Source organism: Podarcis pityusensis, assembly GCF_964106645.2.
Source record: "Podarcis pityusensis genome assembly, contig: HAP1_SCAFFOLD_474, whole genome shotgun sequence".
Lineage (NCBI taxonomy): Eukaryota > Metazoa > Chordata > Lepidosauria > Squamata > Lacertidae > Podarcis > Podarcis pityusensis.
Window position 1 is genome coordinate 15,463 of NW_028293352.1, and position 19,124 is coordinate 34,586.

The following is a 19,124-nucleotide window of genomic DNA, read 5'->3' on the forward strand; positions in this document are numbered from 1 at the left end:
TAGGTGCTTCTTATGGTCAGGAGTGTCTTATAGAGCGAAAAATACGGTAATTGGAAGAGGGGAGCAGAGGTGGGCAGGCACAGCCACCCAGAGTATCTATGCAAGAGTTTTTCAACCTTGGGCCCCCAGATGTTGTTGGACTACAACTCCCATCATTGCCTGAAGCCAGCTCCCCAGCCTGGGGGATCCTTGCATCTTCCATGCAGAGGACCCGATCAAGCCAGCACAGAGGTTGTTGAGACAGGAGTGTGTACATGCTGAGAATGTGGGCATGGGAGAGCACATCTTTGTTGAAGACTCTGCTCTGCCATGTGATGCCCAAAATCTTCCAGGCATGTGGATGTTGTGCACGGCTCACTTCCATAAAGCAGCATGCTCAACACGCAGCCTGGTCGACCTTCATTTTGGTAATGGATGCACACAGATTACAACTCTGGGAGGTGGGTTTGACTGGGAGAGAGACAGTCCCAAAATCGCAAACTGAGCGAGGATTTGAATTACAGCATCCCCGACAGTAGCCTGGCATTGCTGCCTCTCCGTTATCTCACTCTACCACTGGGCACAGTTCTCTTTTCTGTTTCCATTCGCGAGACATCCGTGAAATGCCGCAGTTCCACGCTCGGCCTCTGGGGGGACACACGGTTCGCTCCGCTACCCATCAGCGCCCACCAGCCTCGCCATCACTCCGACCGTCGGTGGTACCCGGGGGTCCGTCCGTTTCTCTCCCACGGGGAGTCCCCACCCCTCTGCTTTTTGCTTTGTTTGCGCTAAAATGCGATGTGGTGCTGGGAAGGGCCGGAGGTGACAAAAGCGGACAGTGAAAAGTGGCTCTGCCCCGAAAGGGGAGATCCCGAGGGAGCGAACGAGAAACTGGGGGATCAATCCGTTTGCTTTAAAGTAGGAGGATGTGTAGGACTATGGCTGGCCGACACACAACCACCCGCCCCAGCGCCATCCTTCCAGCGGTCTGCAACCCGGGAGTCTTAGAAGGAACAGCCAAGATGGGAAATCTGCGGCCCTCCAGAGGCTGTTGAACTCCCATTAGCGCCAGTCAGCACGTCCAGTGGTCAGGGATGATGGGAGCGTGTAGTCCAACAACTCTGAGAAAGCCAAAAATTTGCTTCCCCTCCCATTCCTGAATTCTAGAGGGTTTGTAAAGCACTATCGATGCCGAGAAGAGCCCTAGAGTAATGCGAGGGAAATGCAATTTCTTCGCACGTGGGGCAACGCGTTGCAGCTATTTCAGTGCAACTTAAATTTGAAAAGTACTGGGGTGCGGGTCGATCTCTGCAGTGGGAGAGGCGGCTTTGTAAAAGAAACACACCCTGTTAGACGTCAGCGCCGCTCGCTCGCCTTCCCGCAGCAGGCTCGGGGTGGTGTAGGGCGGAGATGCCCCGGGCGTGTCCCGTCTCTCCCTCCAGGCTCCCTGCGCCTTTAAGGACTCCTCCTCTCCGCAATCCCCACCGAAGGGGAGGGAGCTGTCCCTGCCGAGGCGCCTTCCGTCTCCCCAGGAGCATGGGCTGGGCTGCCGAGCCAGAAGCAGCGGGCCAGCAGTGTCCGAGGCGCGCGGAGCCCGTTCTCCCTGCGCGACAGTGGCGGAGCGCGGGCCCGTCGAACTAAAGCCGTCGAGGGGCTGCCTCCAGCTAGGCGCGCCGAGCTTGGCTCCCGTCGCCGTCTTAGCCGCGATGGCTCCTCCTTGGCCGCCCAACGGGACGTGGCTGGGGGCAGCGGGCGCGGCGCCGTCGGGCAACGGCAGCAACTGCTCCGGGGCGGCGGGCAGCCTGGGCCGGCAGGGGGCGTTGGGCGCCGCTCTCAGCCTGGCCGTGCTGGTGACGGTGGCGGGCAACCTGCTGGTGGTGGTGGCCATCGCCAAGACGCCGCGCCTGCAGACCATGACCAACGTGTTCATCACGTCGCTGGCGTGCGCCGACCTCATCATGGGCTTGCTGGTGGTGCCCCCGGGCGCCACGCTGGTGCTGAGCGGCCGCTGGCCCTTCGGCACCACGGGCTGCGAGCTTTGGACGTCCCTGGACGTGCTGTGCGTGACGGCCAGCATCGAGACCCTGTGCGCCATCGCCGTGGACCGCTACCTGGCCGTGACGGCGCCGCTGCAGTACGAGGCGCTGGTGACCAAGGGCCGCGCGCGCGGCGTGGTGTGCCTGGTGTGGGCCGTGGCCGCCTTTATCTCCTTCCTGCCCATCATGAACCACTGGTGGCGCGACGGCGCGGACGAGGAGGCGCTGCGCTGCTACGAGGACCCGCAGTGCTGCGACTTCGTCACCAACATGCCCTACGCCATCCTGTCGTCCATCATCTCCTTCTACGTGCCGCTGCTGGTCATGCTCTTCGTCTACGCGAGGGTCTTCGCCGTGGCCACCCGGCAGCTGCACGCCATCGAGAAGGACAAGGGCAGGTTCCTCCAAGACGCCGCCAAGGGCTCCCGTCGCAGGAGACCCTCCCGGCTCCTGCTGGCCATCAAGGAGCACAAGGCGCTCAAGACCTTGGGCCTCATCATGGGCATCTTCACCCTCTGCTGGCTGCCCTTCTTCGTGGCCAACATCCTCAAGGTCTTCGCCAGGACGCTCATCCCCGACCAGCTGTTCCGCTTCTTCAACTGGCTGGGCTACGCCAACTCGGCCTTCAACCCCATCATCTACTGCCGCAGCCCCGACTTCAGGTGCGCCTTCAAGAAGCTCCTGTGCTGCCCCAGGAGCGCCGATCGCCGCCTCCACGCGGTCTCCAAGGACCTGCGCCGCTGCCCCCGCGCCTTCAGCCCCCGGGCCCCGTCCGAGAAGGAGGGCGAGCCCATCGCCAAGGGAGCCAGAGAGGACGACGACGAGGAGGACGAGGACGTGGGCTCCAGCAGCGCCAGCAGCCGCTCCAGCAGCCGGACTGGCGAAACGAAGCTCTTGTACCTCGCCAGCAATGGGCACGGCTGCGCGCAGCGCCCCCTGCGGGAAGCCCAGCTTCAAGGCACGCAGATCACTTTGTGCCCGCAGCTGGAAGAGTAGGTGTCAGGAATGTGTCCGTGGGATGCTGAGGGAGGGGTGCCTTGAAGGTGTAGAGTAAGGTTCCTTCACCTAGTGTCCGCCGGACGTTGTTGGACTACAACTCCCATCAGCCTAGCCCATTGGCCATACTGGCAGGGGCTGATGGGAGTTGTAGTCCATAACATTTGGTCTATAGCAGTGATTGCTATAGACCAGTGGTGGCGAAACTGTGCCCTCCAGCTGTTTTGGGACTACAACTCCCATCATCCCTAGCTAACAGCACCAGTGGTCAGGGATGATGGGAACTGTAGTCCCAAAACAGCTGGAGGGCAAAGTTTGGCCACCACTGGTCTATAGCAATTGGGGGAGGGGTAAATATTGTGCTCCTCTTGTTTTCCAGCGGTGTGCCACAGGGTGGTGTGGGAGGGGACTGAAAAGGGAAGGAATCGCATGTTTACTTGGAAGTAAATCCTGGTATGTTCAATGAGGCTTGCTCCTTAATTAGCACATTTTGGATTGCACCCATCGTACTGGGACTGGTGCCCAGAAGGCTGCATCATGGACTGATTACCCAAAGCTTAGACTCTTAAGACTTACAGCAGGTGTAAAGAACCTTTGGACCTCCAGATGTTGTTGGACTACAACTCCCATCGGCCCCAGCAAGCAGGACCAATGGCCAGGGGTGATGGGAGTTGCAGTGAAATCTGGTGGGCCAAAGGTTCCTCACCCTTGCCTCAGAGTTTATGCTTTCTTTGAAGAAGGTATCAAATTTAATCTAGCATTTCTTCCGGTTAAAGAAGTCAGGTGTCAGGTGATGGGGTAACTCTGCCAGAAAGCAGTCAGAGTAGACAGCCTGGAACTATGGGGACAAGTGATCTGAGTGGGTATAAGGAAGCTTCCTGTGGTATTTCTCTACTGCAGCATTTCAAAGAGCTGCACACTTGAAGGAAGGGCTGTGATTGTATGGTAAAACATGCTTTGCATGCAGAAGGTTTTCGGTTTAATCCCACGAAAGCCACTGTCAGTCCATGTAGGTGAAAAGCTGGATTGGGGGCATCTGATCCTGCTTCCCATGTCGACTTAGCCTCCAACCTTGATATAAACGAATACCTGGAAGCATTATGAGTGTGATTGCCATGGTAGGTGCTGAGCACATTGTAAATAGCCCCTGGATTCAGGGAGTTATAAGCGCAGCCAAGACTGTGAAAGGGAGTTAGTGCAAGAGTAGGAATGAGGGATGGGGAGGAACCATATCAGGTGTCACAGCTGAAGGCACAAGCTGTCTGCTCACTATCATTACTCTGGCTCCAGTGTGCTCTCACCACTGGTGTTTGAAGCTGTGTACACATGACATTGGCCACAATCCACATCTATCCTGGACTTCCTTGAGAAATACTGGTGTTTGATGTGTTTTCCCTCAAACTAGGTCACTGTGCAGTTAAGCTGAGGTGTGTACATTTGAGATAGCTGGTTGACATGTGCAGATGACAGCCTCCTGAATAAGAATTGTCGGGAGGGGTTTGCAACCAACAGGTAGTATGCACTGGGTGAAGACATCCCCCTCCCTCTCTGATGGTTGCAACATTTGCAACATGCAAATGCGACCTGAAATGCAGCCCCAGGTGGGTGGGGGTGGCAATCATGTTTCGTTTTAAGTCTCTACTGTGTAGATAGCCGCAGTGAGTTTATGTAGTTGGGGGTCTCCTTGTTTTGATCTTGGCTTAACTTACTGAAACTTTCTAGTACATGGGTAGGCAAACTAAGGCACGGGGGCTGGATCCGGCCCAATCGCCTTCTAAATCCGGCCTGTGGGCGGTACGGGAATCAGCGTGTTTTTACATGAGTAGAATGTGTCCTTTTATTTAAAATGCATCTCTGGGTTATTTGCGGGGCATAGGAATTTGTTCATTCCCCCCCCCCCAAAAAAAAATTATAGTCTGGCCCCCCACAAGGTTTGAGGAACAGTGGACTGGCCCCCTGCTGAAAAAGTTTGCTGACCCCTGTTCTAGCACTTTCCATTCTTTGGCTGTTGTGCTGCAAGTTCCTGCATATTAGAAAAATGAAAACGTTCAGTGCATGTAAAATTCAGCCTCCAAAAGAAAATCTGGCTGGAGGTGAGGGATTATGACACAACCTTAGGGGAAAAAACATACTCTATATGTTGCACAGAATGTATGTATAGGAGCACCTACCATTTTTGTTAAATAAAGTACAGAAAGTTGGAGGGGGAGAATCTGGAGCAGAGACAGAGGCGGATTTAGGGGAGCAAGACTGGTTCACCCACACTAGGCGCCAGGCAGAGAGGTTGCTGCAGGAGACGCTGCAACAATGAGTTAGACTGGAAGGCAAGGGGGTGTGCCAAATTTTGGTGCTGCACAGGATGCCACTGAAATTTGAAAGCCCAAAGTCTGTCACTGGCAGAGATGTGGTATGTGTCTATGCATGACTGTGTGCCCTCGATCCTTCTCCCACTCCTCTTTTTCTACTCCAAGTTGCACCCCCTATAGAATTCCCAATGCATGTCAATAGCCTTTCAAATGTAATATCATTTCACTTTGGGTATAACCAGCCATCCGTTTACCCTACAACTTTCCCCCAGGAAAATCTGTGATTTAGCACTGATTCAGAACAAATGGCAATCAGGTTCTTCACAGATTGCCATTTGTTCTGATTTAGCACTAAAGAGTGGTGGGTTTTTTTAGGATATTATCATCATCATCATTTAGATATATATACCACCCTATATCAAAATACCCTAGGGCGGTGTACAATATTAAGAACGTATTTTACAGAGCATAAGAAAAACAATACAGAGCATTATAATAGGCAGTGTACTAATAAAATCACCATAACAGGAAAGCAGCAGGGCAAAGGCAGAACCACTTGGATCCATGCCTAGAAAATGTGGGACAAACAGAAAACTGCTTGGACCCGTACTTTCTAAGCATGAGTCAAGCGGAAGTGTGGACGAGCCCCTCAACAAGAGGTTGAGCATGTCAGCTTAATTAAGCAAATGATGAATGCAGGCGTGCGTCCCATTTCACTGCTGTGCATAAGCTCATCTCCCAGCTCACAGAGCCAACTTTACCAGTTTCTGGAAATCACAGGTGAGGAGAGTTTTGCTGTGCTCAGGTCTTGCTTGCTTGCAGGCTTCCCACCAGCATGTGGTTGGCCACTGTGAGTACAGGATGCTGAACTAGATGGGCCTTTGGTGACGGTCCAGTAGGTCTCTTATTGTGTTGTGCTTGGCTTCGGATACTATACAGCAGGAGCCATGTAAGTCTTCCTCAACATGATGCGGTTGGCTGGTGTAGACTGAGTTGCTATGCAACTTATCTTGCAGCTGCTGTCATTTTCGAAGGCAAAAGTTCACACATCTGTGTTTTAAATACAGATGAGGTAGTTCCTCACCCCCTGCTGTGTTTGGGGAAACAAAGCCGCTATCGTCTATGACAGCTTCCAGTCTTTGCTGTCGCTCAGTTCCTCTTCTTTCACTGCCAGGGACAAATTAAGAGGATGAATGTGCAAAATCCAGCATCCATCTCAGCTTCCAGTGAGAACAAATCTCTTTGCATCTTGGTTGCTCACTCCAGGCAACTTCTACTTGGCACACTCAAGTGGCAAATGGTATACTGTAGATGCCTTTGGCCCCTTGTCACCCAAGACACTAAAACAGACGTGGGGAGACAGTAGCCTCTAGATCAGCCACCCCCAAAATCGGCCCTCCAGATGTTTTGGGACAACTCCCATCATCCCTGACCACTGGTCCTGTTAGCTAGGGATGATGGGAGTTGTCCCAAAACATCTGGAAGGCCGAGTTTGGGGATGCTGTTGGACTCCAGCTCCCATCAGTCCTAGCCAATGTAACCAATGGCCAGGGATGATGGGTACTGAAGTCCAACAATACCTGGGGGCGGGGCACAGTCTCCTCATTCCTGTGCTGAAGAGTTCCTCTGTCTCTTATTTGTGGCCTGTTTCAATCTCGCTAATGTGCAATGAGGACACATTGTGTGGAAGACCAAGCAATTATACCACTTCAAACAGCCATAAGGTAAAGGGACCCCTGACCATTAGGTCCAGTCGTGGCCAACTCTGGGGTTGCGGTGCTCATCTCGCTTTACTGGCCGAGGGAGCTGGCGTACAGCTTCCGGGTCATGTGGCCAGCATGACTAAGCTGCTTCTGGCAAACCAGAGCAGCGCACGGAAATTCCGTTTACCTTCCCGCCGGAGTGGTACCTATTTATCTACTTGCACTTTGATGTGCTTTTGAACTGCTAGGTTGGCAGGAGCTGGGACTGAGCAACGGGAGCTCACCCCGTCATGGGGATTCGAACCGCCGACCTTCTGATCGGCAAGTCCTAGGCTCTGCGGTTTAACCCACAGTGCCACCCGCGTCCCTCAAATAGCCATAGATCCCCCCAAATACTGGGAGATGTAGTTTGTTAAGGGTGCTGAGAGTTGCTAGGAGACTCCAATTCCTCCTGCAGAGTTTCTGTTCCCAGAGTTCCCAAGGAATAGGGAATGACTTTGAAATCACTCTGAGAACTGGACTAATTTATTAGGGCTTGTCTTCTGTTTCTAGGAAACTTCCCTCCCCCCAGATGTTGCTGGATACACCCCCGACCATTAGACATTCACCCTTCACCCAGCAGATGCATCCCATCATGTGTTTCAGGGTGAACACTGACATGTGTAAAAGGGCATTCTAACTACGGTATATTTGTGAAGAGTCATGATGTAGCTGTAGCTCCCTGGCAACTCATATTCACAGGTTCATAGAAGGTGGCTTTATCTGTCTGTCCACTCCAAGTGTGACTAACTTTTGGCCCTCCAAATGTTGTTTGACTAAAACTCCCCATCAGCTCCAGCAAGCATGGCCAATAGCCAGGGGTGACTAGAGTTGTAGTTTTGCAACATCTGGAGAGCTACAGGTTCACCACACCTGATCTAACCCAATCTAGGACTAGCCAACGTGGTGCTCACCAGTTGTCACTGAGCTACAACATCCATCATCCCTGACCATTAGCCATGCTGGCTGGGGCTGATGGGAGTTGCAGTCCAAGAGCATCTGCATGGATACCAGTTACTAGTCCAATATTCTCTAGTCTGACTGGCAGTAAGCTTTCTGGGGATTCAGACACAGAAAAGCCTTTCCCATTGCCTGCGACTGATCTACTTATAACTAGGGATACTTTCCAGAGATTAGGAACCTTGGGAGCTGCCTTATACAGTGGTACCCCAGGTTAAGTACTTAATTCGTTCTGGAGGTCTGTTCTTAACCTGAAACTGTTCTTAACCTGAAGCACCACTTTAGCTAATGGGGCCTCCTGCTGCTGCCGCTGCTGGAGCACGATTTCTGTTCTTATCCTGAAGCAAAGTTCTTAACCTGAAGCACTATTTCTGGGTTAGCAGAGTCTGTAACCTGAAGCGTATGTAACCCAAGGTACCACTGTATTGAGTCAGTCAGTTTGCCCATCCAGCTCAGTCTTTTCTAAATATCTACACAGTCTGGCAGTGCCTCTCTTTCAGGTTTCGGACAGGGCTCTTTTCCAGACCTACCTGGAGATGTTGAGGGTTGAACCTGGGAGCTTCTACATGCAAAGCACATGCCCTAGTACTGACCTATAATCCTTTCCCAACGATTAAGAAATGGGAGAAGCTGCCTTATGCTGAGTCAGATCATTGATCCATCATCTAGTTCAGGATTGTCCACCCTGGCTGGAAGCGGCTCTCCAGATTTCCACACGGGTCTTTTACAGCCCTATCAGTAGGTGTCAAGTATTGAACTTGGGACCTTCTACATGCAAAGCAGCTACTCTACCACTGAGCTATGCCTCTTCATCAGTTTAGCCATATAAGTTAACCAGACTTGGGACTTCCCTATCAAGATTCTAAGACATTTAACTGGTAGGATTATTTAGATGGCATAGTACTATCTTAGGACTGTAAAGACACAAACAGGGTGGATTGGTTTTTTGGTTCTTAAAGTTGGTGCTGGATTCTTAAAGTGAGGGCTGCTGTAAGTCTGAGCTCTTAATCTGATGTCCCGGGACTTTTTGCACATGCTCTTCCATTGAGCCATGGCCCTTTCTACATCTCAGAGCGACTCAGCCCCAATATATCTCAGCGGGCAAAGCGTCCTTTGGTCCAAACTATACATTTCACACAAATGTGAGCAGGAGAAGCCAGCTCATGTTGGGGTGGGGTGAACTGGTGGGAGGAGGACCCTGAGGAACATAGGAAGCTGCCTTATACTGAGTGAGAACCTTGGTCCATTGAGCCCACCATTGTCTACCCTAGCAGACAGCAGCATCTCTAGGGATCTCTCCCATCCCTACCTGAGAGATGCTGGGGATTGAACCAGAGTCCTTCCAGATGCAAAGCAGATGCTCTACCACTGAACTACAACCCTTCCCCATCTCCACCCTCCACCCCCAGGGCTTCAAATGTGTGTTTGCCCTGGTCAGCCCTCTCAAAAGGCACATACACATAGCATGACAATATGCATTTAGTGCTGGATGCGAGTGCTTTTTGGGGGTGCTGTACACATGACATCATCCCCAAGTCATCCCTGGCCCACACTACTTGCCAATATAAAGTGCATTCTTCTGGGCTGGGTATAATTCATTTTGTGCCAGTAATGTACTTCTTGAGCACTTACTGCCTGGCTGAGTACTATACAGAGAGAACTTTCTTGGGTTGCTTATACTTACCAGTCCCCTTCAAAATAGGACGCAGTACAGTAACTCTGTATAACAATATAGTATACCAACACACCAAATTCCAGCTCCTCTCTTTTGAAAGGTTGGGGGAAATGATTTTTTTTTTTAAAAAAGGACTGTGGAAACACTAATTGAGAGGTGGAAATTAGTGAAAATGTGCTCATCTGTGTGTACAGATGACATAGCAGTAGCTGCTGCTTTAGATTAGTTACAGGTAGGTAGCCATGTTGAATCATAGAATCATAGAGTTGGAAGAGACCACAAGGGCCATCGAGTCCAACCCCCTGCCAAGCAGGAAACACCATCAGAGCACTCCTGACATATGGTTGTCAAGCCTCTGCTTAAAGACCTCCAAAGAAGGAGACTCCACCACACTCCTTGGCAGCAAATTCCACTGTCGAACAGCTCTTACTGTCAGGAAGTTCTTCCTAATGTTTAGGTGGAATCTTCTTTCTTGTAGTTTGGATCCATTGCTCCGTGTCCGCTTCTCTGGAGCAGCAGAAAACAACCTTTCTCCCTCCTCTATGTGACATCCTTTGATATATTTGAACATGGCTATCATATCACCCCTTAACCTCCTCTTCTCCAGGCTAAACATGCCCAGCTCTCTTAGCCGTTCCTCATAAGGCATCGTTTCCAGGCCTTTGACCATTTTGGTTGCCCTCCTCTGGACACGTTCCAGTTTGTCAGTGTCCTTCTTGAACTGTGGTGCCCAGAACTGGACACAGTACTCCAGGTGAGGTCTGACCAGAGCAGAATACAGTGGCACTATTACTTCCCTTGATCTAGATGCTATACTCCTATTGATGCAGCCCAGAATTGCATTGGCTTTTTTAGCTGCCGCGTCACACTGTTGGCTCATGTCAAGTTTGTGGTCAACCAAGACTCCTAGATCCTTTTCACATGTACTGCTCTCAAGCCAGGCGTCACCCATCTTGTATTTGTGCCTCTCATTTTTTTTGCCCAAGTGCAATACTTTACATTTCTCCCTGTTAAAATTCATCTTGTTTGTTTTGGCCCAGTTCTCTAATCTGTCAAGGTCGTTTTGAAGTGTGATCCTGTCCTCTGGGGTGTTAGCCACCCCTCCCAATTTGGTGTCATCTGCAAATTTGATCAGGATGCCCTTGAGTCAGACTGCTGTTGGTCTGCTGTAGTCGAAACAAAAGAAGTGTGCATGCACACGAAAGCTCATACCAATAACAAACTTAGTTGGTCTCTAAGGTGCTACTGGAAGGAATTTTTATTATTATTATTTTGTTTCACTTTAGATTAGGTTATTGTGCAAAGGTGGGTTTACTTGCTAGCTACTATATGCAAGGGCAGCCTGTGAAAAAATGTCCTTTGTGTGTTTCAAAGGCTACACATGTGCACAGCCTAAGTGGTTTCTTCAGCAAAAGGAGGATCTTGGCATACATTGCTGAACTGAGAACTTATTTATTGCTATTTGATTTGATTTTTATCCAGGCATTTTTAAAAAAGTGAACAGCTGTATTTTTATCACAAGCTTTCCTGCTTCTACCCCCCCCCCCGCTTACCCTCCCCCTCCCTATCTGTGCACATTTACAGATTGGGCATAAATTACAGAATAGCTTCGCTTACATCCAGTGTCCATATAAAATGTCAAAAATAGGCCTATAGGACATCTCAGCATACTAAAGTCTGCAAATAAGATATTAAGAATAGCATTACTAATAAAGAAAGAAACAAAAGCACATTCTGTTCTTAACACTGCACTGAGCTTGCTTTTTAGACTCTTTTAGAATATCTTGAAATGTATCTTCTTCCTGGAGTCTGAAATATCAGCCCCATTTGTAAGCAGAAAGTTCCAAAAGGTCTCAAAACCAGGGTTCAACAGTGGGGACAGTCAGCGTCTTTCAGTTTTATAGGAGGATAGGCTTGGCCACCAATATGTGTCTGGACTGTGTCCTCGTCTCTTCAACGGACAGCTCCGGTTTGAGGCAAACATGCCCCCACAAAAGGGTGCATGTCCTTAATTTCCAATGATTCCTCTCATACCATGTTGCATGCTGCTTTGAAAGCTGGAAAAACAAGATGTAAATAATGGGTTTTTTCCCCAGTGCTAGCCCTACTCAGAGTAGACCCATTGCAGTTAATGGACAAAGCTAAGATAGGCTCATTAATTTCAGTGGGTCTGTTCTGAGTAGAACTTAGTTGGCTACATTGCACTGTCACAAGCGCTTGCATTTATTCCTTTATTTCATTTTACATCCTTCCTTTCTTCAGTGCAACTGAAGAAGTTCCCAGAAGGTCTTCTGTCTAGATCAGGGGATGGAGAACCTCACGCCCTGAGACCAACTATGGCCCTCCAAGCCTCTCTTATCTGGCCCTCATTGCTCCCCCTACACCACACAACCATCCTTGGCCAAAATCCTCAGAGGCCCTGCTTTGCACCCGAAGTGTTTTTGCCTGACTGGAGCATGTCTTTGATCTCCAATAATGACTCTGGATGGAGACTAGAGACGGCCGTGTAGGAACTAACCTATCATTACAAAGGTACAATGGTACATCTGTCGCTCCATCCACTTTTGCCTCTGGCCTTGCCCACTGTCAGTGTGGCCCCCAGAAGGCTAGGTGGCCCTTGGGCTGGAAGATCTCCCCACCTCAAACCATTTAGCTTTAGCTGTTAGCCTATATAGAGTGAGTTGGAAGAGATCACGAGGGTCATATGGTCCAGCTCCCTCCAAAAGGAGGAATCTTTTGCCCAACGTGGTGCTTGAACCCACAATCTTGAGATTAAGTCTCATGCTCTACTGCCTGAGCTATCCCCCCCACCCCAACACACACACTTCAAGTGAGTCAGACCATTGACCTCTGGAGTTTAATACTGTCCTTTCTGAATGACAGAGCTGACATACTCTGTCTGGAAATGTCAAGGTTTAAACCCTAGGCATGCAAAGTATGTACTCTGCCTCTGAACTAGGGGTCTCCACAGCAACATCTTCAACCCATTACACTCTTTCCCCCAACTTTCCCAGTACTTACAGTTACATTCTTTCCCTCACCTCCTCATGCCTCCGTACAGATGGCCATATGCATTTCGTTCTTGTGGTTGGGTATTTTTACATCAATCTCATGCTGTCTTCTTGCCCGTACTTCTAAGTTTGATCTTATTTTCTGAGAAAAACAGGGTTGAGGGGGTTGATTTGCAGGTGAGATCATGAAGCAAGCCAAGCGTAGATTTTTCTAAAAGGAGTCAGACACTGAAAGAGGGTACCTACATGAATGGATGCATGCATCCAGGTGCAGTGGTACCCAAACTGAAAAAGTGGGCTGGGCTAGAGCCACTGATAACAAATCTAATGTAATAAGAGTCTTCTGGATCATGTTAATGGGGATAGCTCAGTCAGAAGAGCGTGAGACTCTTGATTTCAGGGTTGTGGGTTCAAGCCCCACATTGGGCAAAATATTCCTGCATTGCAGGGGGTTGAACTAGATGACCCTCTGGGTCCCTTCCAACTCTACAATTCTATGATTCTATATACTTCTTGAATACAATCAACCCTAAGTGGTCCAGCGCCAAGGGCCTTCTGGCGGTTCCCTCACTGCAAGAAGCCAAGTTACAGGGAACCAGGCAGAGGGCCTTCTTGGTAGTGGCACCAGCCCTGTGGAATGCCCTCCCACCAGACGTCAAAGAGAACAACAACTACCAGACTTTTAGAAGACATCTGAAGGCAGCCCTGTTTAGGGAAGCTTTTAATGTTTGATGCATTACTGTATTTTAATACTTTGTTGGAAGCTGCCGAGAGTAGCTGGGGAAGCCCAGCCAGATGGGCGGGGTATAAATAAATAAATTATTATTATTATTATTATTATTATTATTATTATTATTATTATTATCAGGAACTGAGTACAATGGTATTCTCCCCATCTGTGTGATCTCCAGAAGATGGTATTCAGAGGCATAAAAAGTAAAGTAAAGGGACCCCTGACCATTAGGTCCAGTCGTGGCCAACTCTGGGGTTGCGGCACTCATCTCGCTTTATTGGCCGAGGGAGCCGGCGTACAGCTTCCGGGTTATGTGGCCAGCATGACTAAGCCGCTTCTGACGAACCAGAGCAGCGCACGGAAACGCCGTTTACCTTCCTGCCGGAGCGGTACCTATTTATCTACTTGCACTTTGACGTGCTTTTGAACTGCTAGGTTGGCAGGAGCTGGGACTGAGCAATGGGAGCTCACCCCATCGCGGAGATTCGAACCGCAGACCTTCTGATCGGCAAGCCCTAGGTTCTGTGGTTTAACCCACAGCGCCACCCGCGTCCCTATTCAGAGGTATACTGCCTCCCAAATGTGGATGTGGAACACAGCTGTCCTGGATAGTTGTTAGCTTTATCCTCCATGAATTTGTCTAAGCCTCCACGTTCCTGGAAGGAAATTCTGTAGTTTAACTATGTGCTTTGTGAAGAGGTACTTTCTTTTGTGTATCCTGAATCTTTCAGCATTCAGCTCCACTGAATGTTCCCAAGTTCCAATCTGCTCATCTTCTGCATGACAGCTCTTCAGACATGCCTCTTCCTTACATTAATACCAGTAACACATTAAATAAAACTTACCAGTTTTTGGACACACCCCTCAGAGGGGCCCATTTCAGCTTATCTTAATTAATTTCAGAAGACTTTTTATGGGTAGCAATGTGGGGCAGTGCTTAGAATGCTGGACCAGGACTTGGGAGGACAGGATTCCAGTCCCTACTCAGCTATGAAGCTCACTAGGTGACCTTGGGCTGGTCAAGACTGAGACAGCCAAACCTACCTCCCAGGGTTGTTGTGAGGCTAAAATGGAAAGGGCCACCTTCACCTGCATGGGGGAAAGGTGGGATACTGTGTATATGTAACAATGAAAGAAATACAATATGAAATGTGCCCATGACAGACTAAACAGAGGACGAGAGAGAGAACACTTTGAGGATTTGCTCTACGGGCAAATCTGCTCTGATCAGATGCAACTTGTGCTTTAAAACACCTGCTTCCAACAAGACCCAGTTCTCAATGCTTTAAAAGACTGGCTAAGAAAAAAACCTGACTGGTAAATTGAACTGTTTTTATTCTTGTTGCCTTTTTCTTTTCAAAAAAAGATTTCCCACCAAAGAAGTGACAGATTGTCCTAGAATGTGAGAGAAGGAAGAAGCCAAAGAAAATACAGTGAGTATCCCTTTGAAACTCTGAGCCAAATATGCAGCTTGTTTGATAGATTCTGCATTTGAACGCAGACTCAGTTGCCTTTGCTTTGGTAGCCTCCAGGATAGATTATTACAATCTGTTATACATGGGACTTCCTTAGAAGATTGTTCAGGATGACATGTTCTGTTTGCTGATGCTCCAAGGATGCAGTGGTGGCAGAAAAATTACAGTGGTACCTCGGGTTAAGTACTTAATTCATTCCGGAGGTCCATTCTTAAACTGAAACTGTTCTTAACCTGAAGCACTATTTCTGGGTTAGCGGAGTGTAACCTGAAGCATATGTAACCTGAAGTGTATGTAACCTGAGGTACCACTGTACTGTTGGGCCAATAGTGGATATAACCTGTATTTCAGAAGTGAGAAACCTCCTGCTCAGGAACCCAGTTTGGCCTGTTAAGCCAATTTCCCCAAACCACAGCCACCTGACATTATATGCAATTATATGCAACATAAGGGATGCGGCCAGTGAAGACACAACTGGGTCCTTTGCCTGGAAAACAGAGTTGAAGTCCCTGTGCATCAACTGAGGGTTGGGCATTTCAATCCTGCTTGCTTACCGTGCTCAATCTAGTTCTCCAGAGGAAACTCACTGGTGCACTTGAACTCTGCTCACTATTTTCCCTCACCCCTGCAGGCCAACTTTGACAGGAGGACAGAACCACCCACCTGCCAATCACCTGACATCATTAGATTGCCCTGTGTCAAAGTTGGCCCATGGAGTGTGTTGAGGGGGAGAAAGATCTAGCCTAGTAGGCCAAAAAGGTTCCCCACCCCTGCTATATTTGGTCACGCAATATAAACTGGGATCCTTTCCTTGGGGCTGCTTTGCAACTGAATTCTTCTTAGCATTTTGCTGTCTATGTCAAGCTGGATTTTCGGTTTCGTGTTCTAGGTGGATATATTAAGCAGTGTTATATTGTACAGTCGTACCTTGGTTCTTGAACAGCTTAGTTCTCAAATGTTTTGGCTCCCGAACATCACAAATCTGGAAGTGAGAGTTGCAGTTTGCAAACTATTTTTGGAAGCCAAACATCTGAAGGGGCTTCTGCGGCTTCTGATTGGCTGCAGGAACCACAGCACAATCACAGAACCTTCAAGAGAGACAAACAGGCTGGACAGTTTTTGTTTTTTTAAAGTTGGAGCTGGACGGATGTTTGGGCTGCTGTAAGCCTGAGTTCTTAATCTAAAGCTTTGGTGACTGCATGTGGATGTTGGACTGGACAAGAAGGCAGTCCAGAGGCAGGGATCGTAAGCGCAGGGAAAACATCAGAAGCGCTTTCTGTCGTCAAGCTTACCCAGAGAATTTTATCTTTCCTGCTTACACTCGTAATCTTCTTAGCGCTCCCAGGATCCAAATGCCATATTTGGAATTTGGAAGGCATATCTGATTTTGTTCTATGCCTGAGGCTTTTAATTTAAGATGCTTTGGTGCTTTGTTTATAGTGAGTGACTAATAAGTATTATTATTAGTTGTTATTACTATTTCAATTGATATCCTTCTGTTCCTCCCAAAGGAACCCAGGGTGACAAAAACATTAACACCAACAACAGCAATCTAAAAGCATTCTAAAAATAGTGATCTCCGAGGTTGACAGGAAAAGTGTTTCTTAGCCGTCAAATGCCTGGAAGGTTTTCAAATTCCTCCTGAAAGAAGGAGACAGATGAACCTCACCTGGGAGGGTTTTCCACAAACAGGGAACTGCCACTGAAAAGGCCCCGTCAAAGGTCCCTGGGAACCAAGAAACCCCTGCTGGTTGATATTGGGGAAGCCACTGTTTTAGGTACTCTGCTCCTGAGTCATTTGTATGCCCATACTAACACCTTGTGGGATGTGGGTGGCGCTATGGGTTAAACCACAGAGCCTAGGACTTGCCGATCAGAAGGTTGGCAGTTCGAATCCCCGCGATGGGGTGAGCTCCCGTTGCTCAGTCCCAGCTCCTGCCCACCTAGCAGTTCGAAAGCACGTCAAAGTGCAAGTAGATAAATAGGTACTGCTCCGGCGGGAAGGTAAACGGCGTTTCCGTGCACTGCTCTGGTTCGCCAGAAGCGGCTTAGTCCTGCTGGCCACATGACGCGGAAGCTGTATGCCGGCTCCCTCGGCCAATAAAGCGAGATGAGCACCGCATCCCCAGAGTTGGTCACGACTGGACCGAATGGCCAGGGGTCCCTTTACCTTTTACTAACACCTTGAATTAGGACCAGTACATTAAAAGTAACAGGGCTTCTCTCAAAGCATCCTGGTAACTGTAGTTTGTTGATGGTGCTGGGAATGGTAGCTCTGTGGGGGTGAACTACAGTTCCCAAAATTCTTTGGGGAAAGTAATGTGCTTTAAATGTATTTAAAGTATTATTGACTTTCAGGATTTTATTTTTTAAACAAATCCTGTTTACCCCAGCACTTGATGGCTGAAAGACACTGTTACTGGCATCCCTGAGATCACCATTTGTTTGTTTTTCAAAAAGTGTTTTATCATTGATGTGTTTTCTGCTCTGGGTTCCTTCAAAAGCAAGGGTGGGATATAAGTTAAAATAATAATATGAATAATCCAATGTTGTGGTTAGAGTTTCGGACCCAGACCTGGGAGAGCAAGGTTCAAGTCCCCATTCTTCCATGAAGATCACTGGGTGATCTCAGGCCAGTCACTGCCTCTCAGCCTAACCTACCTCTCAGGGTTGTTGTGGGGATTAAATGGGGGGGGGGGGAAGAACCACAGATGCCCCCTTGAGCTCCTTGGAGAAAATGATGGGGTATTAATGCAAGGAATAAAATAATAACTAAATGACAATGTTGTGAATGTGCCCCGTTCCCTTGTTGGTCTGGGGATACTGAAGGGAACATTCAGCTGAACAATACCTGGGGACCCTTGCAGACCTTCCCCCTGAGTGGAAGAAGGATAGGAGTCAGGGTATAGCAGTCGTGGGTAGGAATTTTGTGGTTGGGGACAGTGGTTCCCATTCTCGTTGTGTGACTGCCTGCATCCACAGAACACATTTATTTAGAAGCCTCTTCGTCAAAGAGCTCTCTAAGCGGTGTCCAGCTAAAACTGCAGATCAAAGACAGCTAAAATCCACAGAATCATTAAAAAGGCAAATCTTCATAGCATATTTTCCCTTAAAGTGCAGATAAAAATAAGCCAGACCTTTTAAACCAACTTTGACACTTGGGTGAGAAAAGCCACCTGTCAGTTGCCTGGCAGCCTTATGATCCAGCAACTTATCTACCTTCCCCACACCTGATGCCATATATAATATCAGACCTGGGAGAAGTGGGTTTGGTTTCAGGGAGAAATGGCCTCGTGAGTCCAAATCCTCATCGAGTTATTTATATACTGCTGTTTGTCCAAGGCCCCCAAAGAGGTGAATAGATTAATACCCCCCAAATAAAATAAAAGTGCATCAACTAGAAACACAAAAATACAAAAAATAAATCTGGTAAACCAATGAATAAAGATATAGAACAGGAAAAACTCGGGCGCAGCATGAATCACACCTCGTGCATTTGTGAGTCGCATTCCTGCTCTCACCGCAAATGCCAACTGCCCGTCACAAACCGTGTCCTCAACAATAGGGTTCTCCCTGGAAACAGCTGCAGCTGTGGCAAAGTTCTTACGGTTGCTGCCTGGGAGCAGTCTTGCCAGGCTCAGGTTCCCCAGCCCCTGGCCTAAAAGGAAATAGTGAGGGTGTCTGCCTAACATCAGTGAGCAGAGCGTTCCAAAGCACAAGAGTGACTCTTGCCCCAGTGGGACTCATGTGTGCTAAGAAGCACATGATATCTTTGTCTTCTTGGTTTACTCGTTTTCATGGCTCTGCAGGTACAGGGGCAAGGGGCCAGCATTTTGATGGAGTAAAATGTGTGTCACCTTAGAATTGCTTTTGCTTTCGTTGGCTTTATGCCTTAGCTTGGGACGGAAATGGTTTACGGTTTAATTCCCCCGAGAGAAATCCACCAGGGAGCTCTGAAGAACCAGTTATGCAATCAATTCACACACACTTGCTTATTGATTCCAGCTCTGTGTGTTTGTTTGCCTTAATGAAACCTAAGCTGGCTTGATTTGTCAATGACAGGCTAAATTGCTGTGTTGGATTAGGGTCTGTTGTTGTCTTTGATGGGAATTGACGTGCACCAGCAAACTGTTATTTCCCTTTTCAACTCCTTTTTCTTCTTTCTTTTCAGGACAGCAACGCAAGCTTGTCTGGGAGGGGTCTTGATCTCC

The 19,124-nt window shown here is 48.7% G+C and overlaps 1 protein-coding gene across 1 annotated transcript; it reads left to right on the forward strand.

Moving 5' to 3' along the window:
- The first annotated feature begins 1,396 nt into the window (after nucleotides 1-1,396).
- Nucleotides 1,397-19,124, forward strand: LOC308469052 (beta-4C adrenergic receptor-like). The gene is made up of 3 exons (XM_081024367.1): nucleotides 1,397-3,007; nucleotides 14,805-14,871; nucleotides 19,085-19,124. Exons 1-2 carry the CDS (start codon nucleotides 1,686-1,688, stop codon nucleotides 14,842-14,844), a joined length of 1,362 nt encoding a protein of 453 aa, XP_080880493.1. The 5' UTR covers nucleotides 1,397-1,685; the 3' UTR covers nucleotides 14,845-14,871; nucleotides 19,085-19,124.